An 18,029-nucleotide genomic window follows, 5' to 3' on the forward strand; every position below is an offset into this window, starting at 1 on the left:
AAGGCTCAAAACAGAGTCCTATAATCACCCATCCAATACTTCCTTCCAAGCTGGAAGAATTTTAATGAACATGCTTTGGATATTGTCATTCATCCAACTGTGACCCTATCTAACATCTAGACCAGGGGTCCCCAACATCTGGTCCGTGGACTGGTACCGGGCCGCAGCATGCCAGCAACCAGGCTGCACAAACAAGCAAAGCCCCATCTGCGGGATGCAGGCAGCACACGAAACCACGCCCCCTCCAGTCCGCGGAAAAACCTCTCTCCACATAACCGGTCCCTGGTGCCCAAAAGGTTGGGGACCTCTGATCTAGACCATGGTTTACATTTTATGAGGGAAGAAATCATGGGACACTCCAACAAAAGCATTGCTGAGGTCTACATACACTATGACTACAGCATTCCCCCCCGATTGATTTACAAGACGAATAACTATTAAAGAGGGAGTAGGAGATTAATCTAGCATGATTCATTTGGAACAACCCTTACTAGCTCTGTTAACTGTAGCATGTCTATCCAAGTGCTCACACACATGATGTTTCGTCATCTGTTCAAAGATCTTGCCTAGTATAGATATCAAGCTGACAGGTTGTAATTTCAAGATCTGCCTCCTCCTGCTTTTTGAAGATGGATATGACATTCACTCTACTCTAATGTTCTGGGTCCTCACCTATCCTCCAGAAATCTCAAAAGTAATTTAGAGTGCCCCGCGACCACTTTTACTTGTTTCTTCACTAGCATGTAATCCATCTGGATCTAGAGACTTGAATTCATTTAAATTACTCCTTACAGTCTCTTTGTCAGTCCTAAGCTGCTGTTTCCTCCTTCCCCCAGTGGCAAAACTATGACCAACTAGGGATCTATTTCCCTTCTTACAAAAGACAGACACAAAATACAGTAGGAGTTAAGACATTCTGCCTTCTTATCATCACCCATCACCATTTCTTTCCTGGACGGACCTATGCTTCCTTTGACGTCTTTTTTTTCTTTTATTATTATTTCTGGCTTACATGGTTATTTTTTATTTTTAGTAGTTTTTGTACTCCTCAACTCATTCTGAGTTGTAGCTTTTCTTATAATTTCTAGAGATTCTGGAAACTACTTTGTATTCATCTTTGATGACGATCTGTTCCTTCCATTTCCTATAAATGTCCCATTTCTCTTCCACATTTTAGAGAACTCTCCATGTATCATTACTGGCCTCTTTTTTCTCCCATTTTTCCTTCCTGTGAGAATTGTTTGCAACTGTACCTTCAATATCTCATTTCATAGAATTTCCCATCCTTCCTGGGCATTTTTCTCCTTAAGGATTTGAAGCTATCAGCTCTGACTTAGCTTTCCTTGGAGTTTACCAAAATCAGTTCTTCTGAGGTCCAGTATGCAGATCTGATTCGCCTCAATTCTTCCTCTTTGGCTATCACTAATTCAAGGATAATATTATTAATTTTCTCCAAGATGTCAGATACCTTCCATTCTTTACCAGTTCTTTTCTGTCGCTAAGGATAGGAGACTCTCTGTTTCCTCCTTCCCCATTCTCGCGAATGAAGTCAGCAAAAGAGGACAAGAATTTGTCGGACTGTTGACTCTTGACAGAGTAAAATTCCCAGCAGATGGTAGAATAATTGAAATCTCTGATTATCATTATTGCATACCTCTTTGAAAGACTACATCTACAGTACTGTGTGTCTTCTGCTACCCAGACAGTCTCACAATGGTAACTCTCACTATGGTTTGTTTCTGTCTGCTTTTATTCTTATCCAAATTCTTTCAGCAGGATTTCCATTCCTGAATTTTACCATTATATTTCCATTCCTGAATTTCTGTGCAAGTGTATTTTTTCTTTACAGTACAGCAGCCCCAACCGTTCTATTTGACTTTTAAAAAAATAAATTGTAGGCTTCCTGTGCTGTGTCCCAATCTTATGTATCATCCCATCAGCTTCCCTGTCACATCCTCTTTGTCTTCCTGAGTAAGGAGTTCTAATTTCCCCTTTTTCTTTCCTGTATTCTGTGTATGTGTGTAGAAACATTTGAGGCTTGGAGTTTGATCTTTGTGTTTCACTTTCTTGGAACAGTCCTTGGCCACATACCATTTGGTTCTGGGCTTCTGCTAATCTCTTTTTTTCTAGTCAGCATCCCCATTTATATAGCAAATTGTTGAGTTCTGTTTTCTCTCCCCATGCCATGATCACAGTCTGGTTTAGAAGCATCACTACTTCAGACAGGAAGGCGGTGCAGAGAGTGATGAGGGTGGCTGAAAAGATTATTGGCAGTTCCCTCCCTTCCATCCAGGACATAGCATATAAGCATTGCTTGAGCAGGGTCCCTAAGATTGTCTGGGACACTACACATCCTCTTCACAACCTGTTTTCCTTGTTACTTTCTGGGAAGAGGCTTCTTGGTATCCGAAGCAGAACATCCAGATTCAGTCACAGCTTTGTTCCATACAGTATTAACTTTGTGAACTCTAAAGCTTCCTCCTTCCGTTATGTATTCAAGATGGACAGTGATTAATATTTATAGTATATGCTACTTATATGTAAAGGTGTAGGTCTATACAAATGCTGTATATAGCATGTTTAAATGTGTGTTATGTATGTGTACACTTTGAGAGCAAGCAACTAAATTTCATTTGTAATGTGTTTCATTGCGCCCACAGTAAAAAATGACAATAAAGGTTATCTATCTATCTATCTATCTATCTATCTATCTATCTATCTATCTATCTATCTATCTATCTATCTATCTATCTATCTATCTATCTATCTATCTATCTATACTTTCCTCCTGCAAGCCTTATCATTTTCAGAAATTCTTTTAATTATTTCTTCTGGCCAAATTCTTTGTCTCCACATGGATCAAGAGAAAATGATAGATCTTGGTAGGTTTCAATAATAACTTTTCTATCACATCCTATTGCAGGCATCTGGTACATATTCACAACATACCTCCTGTAACATCATACTAAGTCTGTACATGCTGCCTTGGGTCCCCTTAAGTGGGACGCACCTATCACCTTTACCCAGGTCTTCTTTCTCAGGGTGGCTCTTGGATTTATTTGATCTATGAGGGCCCAAGAGATGTTCTATAATCTATAACACTGTTTGCTCAGGTGGCTGTCAATCATCCTCTAGAAGGAAAGCCTGGCACTGGTGTGCAAGTTACACCTGCATCAAAGGCCTCCTGATCTTGCTTCTTTGGGTCACATGCTTCCACATATTTGCCTCTGCCAAAGTGCTTTCCTCCACATTCTCCAGAGTTCTCGTAATTTCTCTGCTCTTCCTGGAGGGTCCAGAACCACTTATTTTTCCTGATGCATTTCATTGTAGCATTTCTCCTCTCAAGTTCCTTCACATTTTCTTCCAATAAAGGAACAAGCTTGCACTTGCAAGGGGAGAAGTTTGGTTCCTTTTTGGGCAGGGAGACAAATAGTGCGCACATCTTGCAGGTCACAATAATCGTTCCCTAGCTTTCCAGATGGTTTGGAGTCTCTCCTGCCAACTTTCCTAGCTAGTCCTTGTTTGCTTGCTTTGTGGGTGCCTAGAAACCGCTTCTCTGAGTGATGGCTGGTCTGGGTTGGAGGAAGATGGCGGGGGGGGGGGGGAGATAAAGTGCAGAAAAAGCAGAAAAAGGCTAAAAGTCCTTCTCCCTTGACTTCCCCTAGTGAATTCCTATCTGCTCCTCTGTTATTTAAAAATAAGTTGCTGACAAGCCCCTCAAGATCTTATTAGTCAGATTTAAAAAAGAAAAAGAAAAAGGGATTAAATTAGAGGAGCCAGTTTGGTATAGTGGTTAAGGCCTCAGGTTAGAAACCGTGAGTTCTAATCCCACTTCAGGCACCCAGCCAGCTGGGTGACCTTGGGCCAGTCACTCCCTCTCAGCCCTAGGAAGAAGGAGGCAATGGCAAAGCCTCTTCTGACAATCTTGCCAAGACAACTGGAGAGACAAGGTCAGGCCAGTTGCCAGGAACCAAAACTGATTTGAAGGCGCAACTACAATAACGGGATTAGGTCACAGAATCATGGAAAATAGGCATGTGTATTTTAGCAACCCATTTATCAGTAAGCCCATTAAGGTGAAGGTCCTGATTCCACTAATCCTCTTTCTAACTTCCTCTGGGTGCAAGGGGAGACTTTGCTCCCTGTCTGCCTGATAATAATGAAGGAAGGCAGAGAAATTCCTAACCTACAGTGTTTTGCAAACCATTGTTCCTGTTCTGGGCTCCAAAAGTCCTATTGGGTACAGAAGGGCATTACTGGGCCCAGAGTGGCATCTTACTTGACTCTTCCCTCCAGCTTGACTCACAGCCATTGGTATTCACTTACTGGTACAGCTATTTAACCAGCTCTATATCCTGATAATAGTAAAATTTCCCAGGCTGTATTTTGCCATCTTCTCTTTCTGGAATTGCATTAGGTTCCATTTCTTTTCCAAGGAATGCAAATCTAACTATCTTGTTAGACAGAATGGGATACAGAAACTGCATCCCAATTATTTAAAAAGAAGCTAATTGCTTCTTTTTTTATATAAATAAATCTGAATGGTTGTGTCTAGGTAGGTATCATTTATTTGAATGTTGCTGCAGGTAAATGGTCATAATAAACTGCACAATAAGGAAATTCTCTAATACAATAGGGTGTTTTTGTTCAACATAGGACAACATGTCAAAGTATAAAATAATGAACTCTTGTTAGCATCTGAAATGATTGGAATCTGACCACTTCATTCTTTTGGTAAGTAGGTCAGCTTCCAGGCTAGTCTCTGTTTCAGTCTTTGGAATTCTGCATCCGAAGGCATTTAACAGTATAAATGATGTCCCTCTTTCTATCTCATCCATCATAATAAAATAGCACCTTTTGTCCAAAGACAGCAGGGAAAAAAACCTCTCACATATGGACAATTTCTGCAGGGCATTAACAGTTGATGAATGTATGGCAAAAATGGACAGTGGGCATCCCCTGAAATAACACTAAACTTCAGCTGCAGTTGACCCATCTCTCCTTGACCAGCAACACCAGTGGTGAAGCTAGATGTAAACTGCAGTTAAGGGATATGCAGAGCATACACTTCCCACCCCCGATTAGTAGCAACAGATTTGAATAAGGGCTCTCTATCTAGGGCAGTAATCAAATGAATCCTGAAGTGTGATCTGGCAACTGGGTTGGAACACTGTGATCACTTGACTGATTAACACACAATATTAGGAACAGTCAGATGATTGCTCACAGGATCTTTAGCTGAAGCACTAAATTTTGAAGTTCTACTCTTTAATTTGTATGAAACTGGGAACTCTAGATGGTTCAGTTTATGAGTCCTAGGGTCATCCATCTGAGTTGTGAAAAAAGGTAATCTCTGCTTGAGATGTCATCATTGCTATTAACTTAGAAGCATCCTGGGGTAAACCACACTCTCTTACAGGAGTCACACAATTTATTTGGCAGCACACAAAGCCAAACCCAAACAAGCCACATTCTGTCTTAACATGCACCATGAATCCACCCTCTGTCTCACCCTGTTTCCATCGGCAGTAAAATACTGGTCCACCTTGCATGGCTGTTCTAAGGAATTATTAGACATGTGAGGTGTTATAAAAATGATAAATATTTCTAGCCATAATGATGTGTTGCTGCAAAAAACAAGAAATATTTCCAACACCTTAAATATGAATGAATTTTCTAGAGAGAAATCAAAATCATTACATACATCAGAGTGTTAGCCTAAGTTAGCAGGTATGTGTCTGTAACCACACATACAAAGAAAAGATATTAAGTAGTGAAGGGGCAAGTGTAAAAAAATTCAGGGACCACTCACAAAGCAATTTTGAAGATATTGTAAACATCCTGGCATTGGTAAGCTAATTAACACCTTTAGCTGGATACCAGACCACACTGAATCTCTTGGTGTATTGAAATTCAGCAGTTTCATGTTGATGTCTCCTTTTGAAGTCCCTTTTCCAGCAGTGGCCACTTTTAATGTCAATTACAGTTTGGAAGGTTATAATGATTTCCTGTTGGTGCGTGTATGTGTTTTTTGCTCTTCCTCAAGTCAGGTGTGTGTCTTTTTTTTTTTTTTTTACATAAGATTGACTTATTTATCATTTTTTATGTAAGTCATTCAGGTCCTGCCTAAGGCATTTTACAAAATAAAATTAAAACCATTTTTTGACAAGAAAGTTCCCACATTAAACAAAGCAATCACAAAGTATTTCCTTTTTTAAAAAAATCTAAAAGCTTGGCAGGTGACCTAGATGTTTGAGTCCACATGGAGTCTGGCAGTTCATAAATAAAGGAAATTAATGAATGTGGAATTATGATTGATATTTCTTTTTTCAAGGACCCACACTGCGTTTTTTATTTCAATGTGTAGAATAGATCATTGCAGAAAAGGCATTATGACTAATGCCAAATTCCCGATATTGCAGCCCAGCCTATTCTTCTGGCTTATTAAAACCAAAGGGATAGTTGAACAAGCATTTATTGGATTGGGGTGAGAAGGGATTGATAGCAATGCTTCACTGACTATGCAGAGGACAACTCAGTGTATCCTACACAAACTTTGTTCAGAGACTACTACCTTCAGAGGAGTTTGCTTCTGAGGAATGAACACATTTCCACCTCGCTTTTACATTTTCTCTGTCTCGGGCATTTCAGCATAATTTTACTCTCTGTAACAACTCAAGTGACAATTTTTTGTTTTCTTACATTCAGTATACATGTCTTTATTTTGTTTTCACCGAAAAATATTTAAATACAATAACCACATCAACTCAGCCCCACGACCTCGTTTTCTAGGTTCCGATGAAGAAGATCGAAGAGGGGCCGGCAAAGATGAACCCCGGGGAAGTGACGGGCGGGGCAGAGAGATAGCCTGAGCCGGAATGCGGCTCAACCCCCAGCTCGCTACATTGTTGCCATTCCCAGCCGGCATCAGAATGTTGTGAATGGAAGGATCGCGGCGTAGGCCACGCCCACGTAGAACCCTATCTTAAGGGCCTTGGTCTCCTGTCTTGGCTGATTGGCTGGGGGGGGGGGCTTCCCGACCTTTGATTGACATCCTTTTTTCCAGACAGCTCCTATTCTCTTTTTTTTTAAAGCCCCACAACATGGGGGCGTGCATTGTTCCTTCTTGATTGGCAACCGAGCTCGGCCAATCTATACAAGCCTCTATCTTGCACACTGCCCAATAGAAAGCGGGTGAAGAGAAAAGGGAGGTCCGGGGAACCAGCGGCCGTCGAGCTCATTGTTGTGGGAGCTCCTTAAAGGGGCCGTATCCGCCGCCCACAGAAAGAGAAACGACCAACTGACCGGGCTGGGCCCGGGCCGCCACTGGTGGGTTTTCGGGAAGGTGCTCAGGAGAGGCCGGGGATCGGCCGGGCCTATGGAGCTTCCGCCCGCTAAGCGCAGGTGCGGCGCCCCTGGGGAGCAGCCCGATCCGGGACCAAGCGCCGCCGTCGCCTCCTCCCCCCTTTCCGCTTCCACCTCTTCTGCCGTCGAGACGCTTCTGGACCTGAGCGCCCGGCGGGTGGCCGAAACTTGGGCCTTCGAGCAGGTGAGAGGAAGGACAGATCCCCACGGGGCAAGCGCGCCACTCTTGGCTTTCCCCTTCTGGCCGGCCGCCTTTGACGTTCGCGGCTGCGATGCCGGCTGGACCTCGCGAAGGAGCGAGAGCCCCGGAGGGTCTCTTTAAATCGCCTGCTCCCTCGCCGCCTCCTCTTTCCGAGGGAGCCGCCGGGGCGCAAAGCTGCCTGCAAGTCTCCCCCCCCACCCACCCACCCACCTCCCCCGAAGTGCCAGTGGGGCTGCTGGAGGGTGAGGGAGAGGAGCCACTCCGCGCACCCTCAGGAGAGGGTTCTCGACCTGCGTTTGAACTCCTTTTCAAAGGCGTCTCTTTTCTTTTCTTTTCTTCCCATCCGCCGGGCGCTGGCGTTGGAAGACCGCTTCCTCCAGGGCTAAGCTAGAAATGCCAGCTTCTAGAATCGCTCCCGGAGCAGCCCCTCTGACAATAGGCCGACGTGCACAACGTTAGTCGGTGGCGAGAGCGGTCGCGCACAATGTGGAAAAAAGGCTTCTTCACCTGCTGACTTGGGCACATCCAAGATGCTGATAGCAGCATGGGAGCAGGAAAAGCCGGGTTTCTTTCTTTCCCTGGTTGGTTGGTTGGTAACTTGAACAAAGCCTAGCGCAATCTACCACTTTTTCACTAGTTTTCCTTCCATTCCTCTTCCTCCCCCCTCCCCAAATTTCCTTCCAAGGACTGTCCTTTTTCTTCTTTAGCTGTAGGCAAAACTGCATTCTCTTTTTTTTCCTCCTGCCAAACTATCAGCTGGCTATTCATAGTTCATTTTACATTCTCTGTAATCTTAGAGCATCCTCTCCTTGGGGTCCGGTTCTAATTGTGTTTGGGATCTTTTCTTTTCTTTTTTGGGTGGAGACTTCCTTATAAAACCACTTTTGCAAGGGAAGGGAGCAGGTGCTTTATCCAGACTATGGTAAGTCTTGTATTTGTCAAGTGACAAATGCTTGATTTCTCCATTTATTTCCCAATTGATAACTTTTTCCTTGGAACCCCTCTTCTTTAATGGCTTGCTTGCTGTTTGACAACATGAAGGGCCATCCCTGTTCTGCCACAGTTTTTGGTCTGATTCTTTACTAAATGTAAGTTCTGGTGGTCTCTTGATGGATTGGACTACAGTGGGAGAAAATGCTTTAAATGAATATCTTTTGGTTTTACTAACTTGCCTATGTGTGCAGTTCAACTTTTATGTGTAGTTTTTCCCTCTGTGCTCCTCCATAAGTTTTCTTAATTTTGCTTTTCCTCTACCAGGCAGTCCCTTCACAAGTTGATGCCGGTTCAGTCTGTAGGAAGTGGTTATGGTAACTAGTTTTTTTTTCCCAAGGCCTTTTCTGGAACAAAGCATGAGAATGAGGAGATAGCTGAAACTAAGCAGACATGGTGTAGCTGGGAGATCTGGGGCTAGTCTGGGCAAAACCCAAGTGAAAGTAAAATCTCGATACTCTTACAGTTGGGTGGGGAGAGGTTTGGCTTGCTCCATGTGCATTTGTTTCTCCATCCCTCTCTGCCCCCTTTTTGAAATTGAATAGAATCGTGCTTGTCCATTATTCTTGGATATCAAAATTTAGTTATTTCTTTCCATCAAACAGAACATTCCTTGTAAACAGTTACAGTTCATACAAGGAGACACCAGAGCATAATTTCCGTGTTGGGCTGAGAAACTAGTCCAACAAGAGTCGCTTGTCACTGACATCAGCAGGTGAAACTTCCCAAGTCCAAGCATGTGCACACCTGAAATGGGAGAGAATGCAGATGATATCTGGTTTGGAAAGTGTTGTTGTTACTATTATTTAGCCTGGGAAAGATTCCATCACAGCGATTTAAAAAGAAGTTTCACACTTTGTTTTAAAAAGCCCTTGATACTTCTGATAGTAAGGTAGATAGTTAAACACTTCTGAGGGATCCAAATTGCATGATTGTTCTTAAGCAGTTTGGCATAACTTTACATCTCCAGCAATGTATGTGTTTATAATAAGAATAGAAGCATGACTGTTTTTCTTTTTGCCCCACATTGCACCATCGTTTTTTTTCCACCAGACAGAACAACTTTATGACACAGAATAAATTGGGTTGGGGAACAGAATTAGAAAGCTGATTAAAACCTCCTGCCTGGACTACTGCAATGCTCTCTACATGGGGCTCCCCTTGAGGAGCACTCGGAGGCTCCAGTTAGTCCAGAATGCAGCCGCGCGAGCGGTGATGGGAGTGACTCGTCGCTCCCATGTAACGCCGCTGCTGCGCGAACTGCACTGGCTACCGGTGGCTTTTCGGGTGCGCTTCAAGGTGTTGATTATCATCTNTTAATTTGATTTTAATTTGATTTTAATTTGGTTTTTAACATAATTTTAAAAAGAAACGGCAAAAAAATCAATATTTCATTTTAATTGTATTTTAAACTTAGTATTTTGTATGGTTTGTCTGTTTTTTAACTTGCTGTAAGCCGCCCTGAGTCCGCTAGGAGAAGGGCGGGGTATAAATTTAATAAAACCTAAACCTAAAACCTAAAACCCGTGACTTCTGTATAATTTTTTCAATTTGGAAATGCAATTTTTATTTTGAGTAGGATGCTTGAATATATTATTGAATCAGAAACTCTTTCAAGAAATCACCTTTTTAACCTGAGGCCTCATCCTAAGTTAGTTAGGAGAATTGTCATTATAATTGCAACAATTTTGACTTGAATTTAGCAAAGTAATAGCCATTACCTTTGTCTGGATCCTCAATCAAGTGGTGTGTCTGGGTCTGGCTTTATTTGCTGCAGATATTCAGCTTATATGATGGAAGACTCTTCAATTTAAGAGCATTCCTCATTTAAAGAACATTATACATTTTAGAAGCAAGATTCTTGTAATACCCTCCTGACATTTCTAGCAAAAAAAAATTATGAAGTGATGTTTCGTCCTAAGAGGACTTACTTGCCGTCTAAAGAGCTAGGTGAACTCGTTTGCACCCTGGTTCAGTGAGAAGTCAGCCCTGGTATATGGTTATTTGTGTCCATCTCTATGAAACCACAAAATCTCTGCAATGTTTCTTTTATGATATTCTTTCTTTGAATCTATTCTTGTGGTAGCAAAAGGGAAGTAATCTGATTGTAATAAGAGATGAAGTTATATTGGCTGAGATGCTGTTTAGAATACAGAATGTGACCTTGATAAATCATGAGTTGAAATCAACAGGGATGTTCTCTTGTTCAGACCCAATGAAAGATATGGCCACCGCTTTCATAACACTCATGTTTGTTTCATTGAGGTTTGTGCAGAAGCTCTCCTAATTTGGTAGTATTGATTGTACCTTCAGATTAGTCAGATTTGATTCCATGGCCCTTTTCCAAATGAGAGAAGAATTTGTAGTTAAAATTTAGATTTCCTACTCTCTGTCCTTCTTGCCATTAATATTAAATATGTGACACCATTACGTCAATCTGTCAGTGCTCTTTGTAGAAAGAATATGCTCCCTTTTCTTCTTAGAAGACATAGAACCTGGGCCTTCTATAAGAGCAGAACATAATTAAAGGATGACAGAAGTATTGATCAAATATTGGGAAATCTAAAGCTAGTTTAACTTGTACATTATTCTTAGAGAAATGTGTAAAATATAGTTCTACAGAAGCATGGAAGAAAATTATTTTTTTCCTTAGCTTTAGTGGGCAAGTTGTTTGTTTCCAGTATTAGCGCAGAGGATGAGGATAGCGCTGGGAGAATAGAGTATTAGCTGAGGAAGCTGCATGTAGAAAAATGAAAGAAGGCTGGTGGCAAAGCCTGATTTTAGAAGGACGGAGTCATAGCAGAATATTTCAGCACAAGGATAAGATGTGAGGGTTCAGTTAAGATATCTGAGCTGATTGAAAAGGAAGGAACTTCAACAAGTCAAGGTGATTACATGGAGGAGATAGCTGAAAGGCAGTGACATATTGAGACTGGATGTGTGCCTTATGGGTGACGTGATATACCAGAGAATCCAGTTTTACACAGATTGAATTCATCAGGTAAAACCTAAGAGACTTGGCAGAGTTTTGGCTTCTAGGGGCATTCCCTGAATCAAAGATTCATTTATAGAAATGTGACAGAAACCTGCAGAGAACTGTGATTTGAAATTAGATGGAGATTTTTTTTGCTGGTAGACATATGGCCACCCTTCCTCTGTTAAGGGTGAAAAGAACAGTGACACTCATCCATAATCCCCTTCCTCTTGTTTGAACCTGTAAGCCTGCCACAGCTTTCAAACACCTGAATTGGATTAAGTGATAAAATAAGCAAAGAATTTAGCATTTTTGCATACAGAATCTGTTTTTTCAATATTCTAATGTGGGTTTGAGTATGATATCAGCTCTATATGTTTAGGTAGACCAGACCAAGACCTTTTCTCAAATAGGTTTATTGGATGGACTCTAGCCCACTTAACTGATCATTGCCTTGGTAGCAGCTCTTCCTGCTTTCTTCAAGACTATTTCCTTTGCCTCTTCATGCTTTTGGTGTTTGTGTTGTATGAATCCAGCCATTGCAGTTTGTAAACTGGGGGCTATGGCCTATTGTTATGTGAAGCCAGCCAATCTGGTTTATTCAACAAACAGTGCTTAATCAATTCATGACTTAGCAGAACTTATGGTCTGAATAAGTGTGTGATTGTTCAAATCATCCTCCAGCCTGGTCTGCAACTCCCATAATATCTTCCAGCCAGCAATGCTATGGTAAGAACTAAGATGTTCTGGGTAAGCTTCTCTCCTTGTTGCAGTCACCCCCTTGTAGCCCTGTGTGCATGGCTGTCCTTGAAGCAAAGCAAATAAAAGCTGCACATTCTTTTGTTTTCCAACTTGCTTCAAATGGTAGAATCTTCTTTCAGATTCCTATAAGGAGCAATGCCAGAAGTCTCCAGAGTCTGATGGTTATCTGTTGGATATGAACCTCTTGGATATGAATATGGCCGAATGAGAAATGAAAGCCTGAAGAAATGAGACAACAATTGAGAAAAGTGTGCTGGAGAGACAGTGGTCAAAGACTCTCATAGGCCCAAAGTGCAACAATGAGTGATATATAAAAATGTAGTAACTTGAAACCAACATGGCAGAATGAAATTATATGTAGAAGGAAGTTGTAGGGAATATTGGAAAATGGGGTAAAACTGAGTAAATATTCAAATGTTCTAGATCTGTTTACACAAAGACCATTTCCTCATCCTTGGGTTCTTAATCCTCTGCACTCTTCTCAGTGTCTACTATTTTTCTCCCTCTGCCCTCCCTTTTGTTGCCCTTTTTATAAATACCTTTGCGACACCAATAACCCCTGTTTAGGTCCAAGGTCATCAGCATTCCTCCAGCAATTCATATCCAGAGCCCTTGCTGAAGAAAGATGCCAACTCTACCTCAACTTGTAAATTGAGGGAATGGAAGAGCAGTACAGGAACCACGTGGGCATTCTTCTACCCCCAGAAGATGGTATCACTTTCCAAAGAGTGGTGGCTGGACCTAATGCAGGAAACAGTTCAGGGATCAAGGAGTGGGAGATCAATTTCCTATAATATTTAAGCTTCTTTAAAATCAAAATGTCTAAACCAAACAGAGCTATCACCACAAGGAGAAGCTGAACCTAACAGGAGCCTTGATTTCCCAGACAGGGAGACTAGCACTCCCCGGGCTTAATTCTTCAGCTTCTCCCTTCTCTGTCCCTGCAACCACAATGCTTTGGAGAGGCAGGAGTGCTACTGCTGCTAAAGGAGACAGGCTTAGTCCAGACCTCAGCATGGCTCCCTTTTTACCTCCTGAGCAACCAGATGTTCTCTAGCCACTGTGTGGGTTTTATGTTTCTTGCCTACAGTGAAGGACACTTGGCTGTTTGCATTCCTCTTTCAGCCCTGCGACAGGCCTGTGGTTTCCAGTATCCCTCCCCATTTCCCGTCATATTCTCTCTTTCTTCCCACGCAACCTGAAGTAAAAGTAGCTCAATATTTGGCCCTTCTTCTCAGAAGAGCGGAAGGGAAGGAAGGGTTGAATCGCAAATCCCTGCTTGGCTGCATGCTTGATTGGATGCTAAATCTAGCAATTCAGCGTGGTTTGTTAATCATATGCCAGAGTGGCAAAATATGGCATAATGCACAGAAAAAAGCCTGCTTTGGCCTTATCTTATAGAAATCTGATATTTTAGCCATTTTGGAGGCTTCTGTGGAAAGGGAGTGCAAGTTTATCTTGGAACTGAAGTATTTATCTCCAGTCCTAGGATGCCTTACAAGAACACTTGGTTGGCCTATATCCCCATAAGGATAGACCCGGGAAATGCTGTTCTTTGTTCTTCTATCTCATGCTTGTATGTTTTCTCCGGAGCATTCTTGATCATGATGACAGTCACAGCAGGACTGATCAAAGTAAAGTGGGGGAAAAAAATCAAAATTATTATTGCAAAGAAATCCATCATAAAAAGCTTTGGGATGGGGAAGTAGTGCTATAACTTGACACTTGAAAGCTACTCTTTTGAAGATCTGTTGACGGAAACACCATAATTCAAGTAAACTTAAAGAAAAAGTTGGATCCCAGTTGATGCCTCTGGTGTGTGCTGTGAACAGCTGACAGGTTCATCATGTAAGACAGGGGATGACAACCTGCCTATTAGTGCACTTTTTAACTCTCTAAAGGCATAATGTAGATAGAATCAGAGTTGACAAGAGAAATATTTAAGCCTGTGTTCAATTGTTTTATGAGTTTGGGGAATTTGTTTTGCCCCTCAGTTTTATGAAACGAAGTAATGGTTTTGCTTCCAAACTTGGCAAGGATGTCTGGGAGTGCTCTGTTGCTATTTAATATAAGGTTGTGGAATTGTATATGGCTCAAAGGTTGTTTACCTTGGATTCAGGGTAAGACTGAACCTCAGATCCCTGCTCCAAGTAATTTAGAACTTCTAATGGTCTCTCTTCCTTCTTCACCCTCTTGTGTAGGTTGAAGAACGTTTCTCCCGTGTCCCAGAACCTGTACAGAAGCGCATAGTGTTCTGGTCCTTCCCACGGAGTGAACGGGAAATATGCATGTACTCTTCCCTTGGCTATCATCCCCCAGAGGGGGAGCGAGACTCTCGTGTGCCCTTTAACCGTGGCTTGAATTTGCTACAGTCAGGTGCTGTTGACCGTGTCCTCCAAGTAGGTAAGTAACTTCATTTTTTAAAAAAGAAAATCACATTTACACACACTAGATTATGGCTGTGCTAAAGCAATGAGTAGGTTTCCACACATTTGAATAAGAGGAGTCAGTCTAATCCACAATGATTTTTTTTAAGGATATCCATGTTTTTATTGATTCTTTTGTAAACCATTATGCATCTGAATTTTTTCTTGGGTCTATAATTGGAATAAAGAAATAAAAATAAATGGAAGTGTTTTGTAGTTCTAACTTTCATTCATACCTAAATGACCTTAGATTTTTAATTGCGTGTACCTAGGTATAAAATTGTATTTTTTTCATGAGAACTCAATATATGATGTGTCCAAAATAACACTATATTTGCTTTTGTGAGATCAGCAGTTTGCTGTATTGCTGTCATACTATCGTTCTTGAAGTATTATATATAGAGATAATCACTAAAGCTATAGAGATTGCAAATTGCAAACCCTTGAATACTATGCTGAAAATAATCTTTATTTTATTGAATGTTCTTTTGACTGTTCTTTAGTTCACCGAGAGGTCAAAGTACTTTACATGCAATTAAAAAAAAAAATCCCTTACAACTTGTATGTCTCTTGGCAGTCAGACAGAAAAGCCTCAAAAATAATAAAAAAGCAATCAGAAAACATCATTAAAAGTTTAGAAGAACAAACTATCTTTTAAAGGCTGAAAATTGGAAAATTAATGTTATTAACTGAATGAAGGAAATCATTCAGCCTGGCTGCTGCTACATTTCCAGGTGATGGTCTAGCTGCTGCTTTTTGCGTTAGTTGTACAAGGGCTACCCCTTGTAATGCACGCATGTGCCTTGGTAGCAATTTATTCCCCTATATCAGAACTCTTTGACAGCTGAAAAAAAAAGGATGGGCATACATGTATATAGACTGAGCCTATGTAAATGCTGATTTATTGTACATGCTGGGGGTTCTTCACTAATTTTGGTTGACCTTGAAAAAGCTAAGCACAGTTGTATTGGATGGGAGATCACTAGGAAATCTGATAGCAGTAGACAATCCTGGGAAGCCACAAATATCCTGCAAGAATACAGTGCAAACCACTTTTCATTCTGTTACCAAGTAATCAACCTGGTTATGTGTGTTAAATATGAATTTGAGAGAGATTAATTAAATTACAGGCAGCCAGTTGCTGCTTATTCAACAAATTCAGATTAAACAAATCATGGCTTAATAGTATGTGTGAATGTAGCATTTGAGTTTTCTGAACTGGAGAGCACTGACTGTGTCCTTTACATAGCCATGAATAATGGTTCTGGAAAATTATGATGAAACACTGAAGAGGTAATAAGTCTCACTTGTGCCCCAGTTAATACGCATAATGGTTCATGGAAAGAGTCAATTCTTGCTCCTAAACTTGGAAAACTAAACAACATGGAAGTTTGCCTTCTCCCCTCCCCCCCCCCGCCCAATCTTAGGAACCATTTAGTCAGTCTTCTTTGAATGAGAACAGAAGTCCTTATATTACCAGATTCCAGATTTTATCCATGTACAGTTAACATGTATAATTACATACAGAGGTTTCGTCAGGCAAGACACTCATTTAGTTTGGCAAATAAGTGCCTTTACTTACATTATTAATGGCTAAGATCTTTTAGAATTGTTGCTGTTTATTGGACTCGTTATGAAAGAGGTTAAAGGTTAAAGGGCAAATGATTATTTGACTCAGTTAATTGGTCTTCTGCTGAAGGGAGGGCAAGAGATCTCTTGTCCATTGAGAAAAGGGTTTTCATTCTCTCTTTTTACAAAGGTTTCTTTTAACCGATTTCTAGTGTTTTAACTGCAGATGACTATAGCTCCATTGGTATTAACAATAAATAGAGTTGTTTCTGCATATCTCTCAGCTACCTTCCTGTTTATGAACTTCTCTAGCTGAGCTCTTTGGGCTGAGCTCCTATAAATGGCCCAAATATCCACCTATGCTGTAAAATGGGTGTCAAATTGCCAGCCCGCGGGCCAGATGTGTCACAATGAAACCACACCCACCCTATTGCCGACAATAGGGAAAAAGTTCCGATACGTCACATGACGTCACGTGACGTCGCGAGTTTGATATGTCTGCTGTAGAACAAAGAGTCTTTGCTTTCCTCCATAGTTTTTCTATATATTAAAGCAGGTTGGAGCACAAATGTTGCTGAGTTTGCCTACTGCCATAATGATGGGAGTTCATTTGGGAATTTCTTACAACTCCTTCAGCTGACCTCTGATTTTGGAGCCAAGAATCTAAAGCAGAAATGTACAACCTGAGGATGCAGAGCCACATGTCTGCCCTGAAAGCTTTAGGCAAAGCTGCTCGAGGTTCCCTAAAGTTGTTATTAAATTAAAATTTGAATGTGAAGGAACGTGATGAAATACCATACTCATTGGAGAGTACTTAAATTAACTACAACTTTAATTACCTCTCAGTGAAATCAAATCTAGTGTTTGCTGTGGCCCTTTCCATTACTTTTTAGAGTGCAGGTCCTGCTATGTCACTCAAAAACGAAATGTAGTGTTCATCTAGAAAGTTACACATTTTAGCTCAGAGATGTCATGTCCCTCTCTAAAAAATAGTTAGCTGGACATTTATTTGTTGTTTCAAATATCATAGCTGATCTTAAAATGGGTTGTAACTCACTCCTATGCATGCCTATTCAAAACTCCCACTGAGTTCAAGAGTGTTTGTTCCCAAGAAAACAGATCTAAAAATGCAATCTGGTTTTATTTTAAAAAATGTCTTTGAGAAGCATATAGTAAGTAAATCAGGCTCGGTGTACTAATGAGTGTTTCCTTTTACAGCAAGGTAGTGGTTCTGGTATGTGGTATCTGGTATCCCCTCCAGCCCACATACATTTCTTGAGAACATGTTATTCAGCTGCTTTTCTGTGGCCCTCTAAATGCTGACGGAGGTAGAATCTGTGGGTCATGAGTTGTCTTTCCATTGCGAAGTACTGCAAAGCAGCTGCTAGTTTTTGTCTGTATTTTCATTGCATGAATATAGGAAGAAATATGGAAGTAGCCCTTTTCTGCTGATTGTCTAACAGCTCTAGGCCACACAGAGGTGAGATTAATATCAATATTCACATTGATTTCTGTTCCTCTTGTGTCAGCTTGGACATTTTGGCCTATAATTTCTTATTCTCATGCTTGAATTATTCCCTGGAATTCCCATTGCGTATGAACTAGTCCCCAAAATACTTCTTTGGAGATTAGACTTATTCTACATATCTTGCTCTGAGAGTATAAAAACCTCTGTCTGCTTTTCCAGAAGTGCTTGGAAGTGCTGTAAACATTTCACTAAGCGATGCCTTGTATGAAGATG

General features: G+C 41.1%; 1 protein-coding gene across 2 annotated transcripts in view; it reads left to right on the forward strand.

The window, feature by feature from the left end:
* Positions 1–7,378: 7,378 nt before the first annotated feature.
* Positions 7,379–18,029, forward strand: part of ZSWIM4 (zinc finger SWIM-type containing 4) — a 28,311-nt gene continuing 17,660 nt past the window's right edge. For both annotated transcript variants that reach the window (XM_029283736.1, XM_015813955.1), the window contains exons 1-2: positions 7,379–7,549; positions 14,495–14,696. In XM_029283736.1, the coding sequence (XP_029139569.1) occupies positions 7,379–7,549; positions 14,495–14,696 (373 nt within the window). The remainder of the gene's footprint in view (positions 7,550–14,494; positions 14,697–18,029) is intronic.

This window comes from Protobothrops mucrosquamatus, unplaced genomic scaffold (assembly GCF_001527695.2).
Source record: "Protobothrops mucrosquamatus isolate PMUCROS unplaced genomic scaffold, P.Mucros_1.0 scaffold205, whole genome shotgun sequence".
Lineage (NCBI taxonomy): Eukaryota > Metazoa > Chordata > Lepidosauria > Squamata > Viperidae > Protobothrops > Protobothrops mucrosquamatus.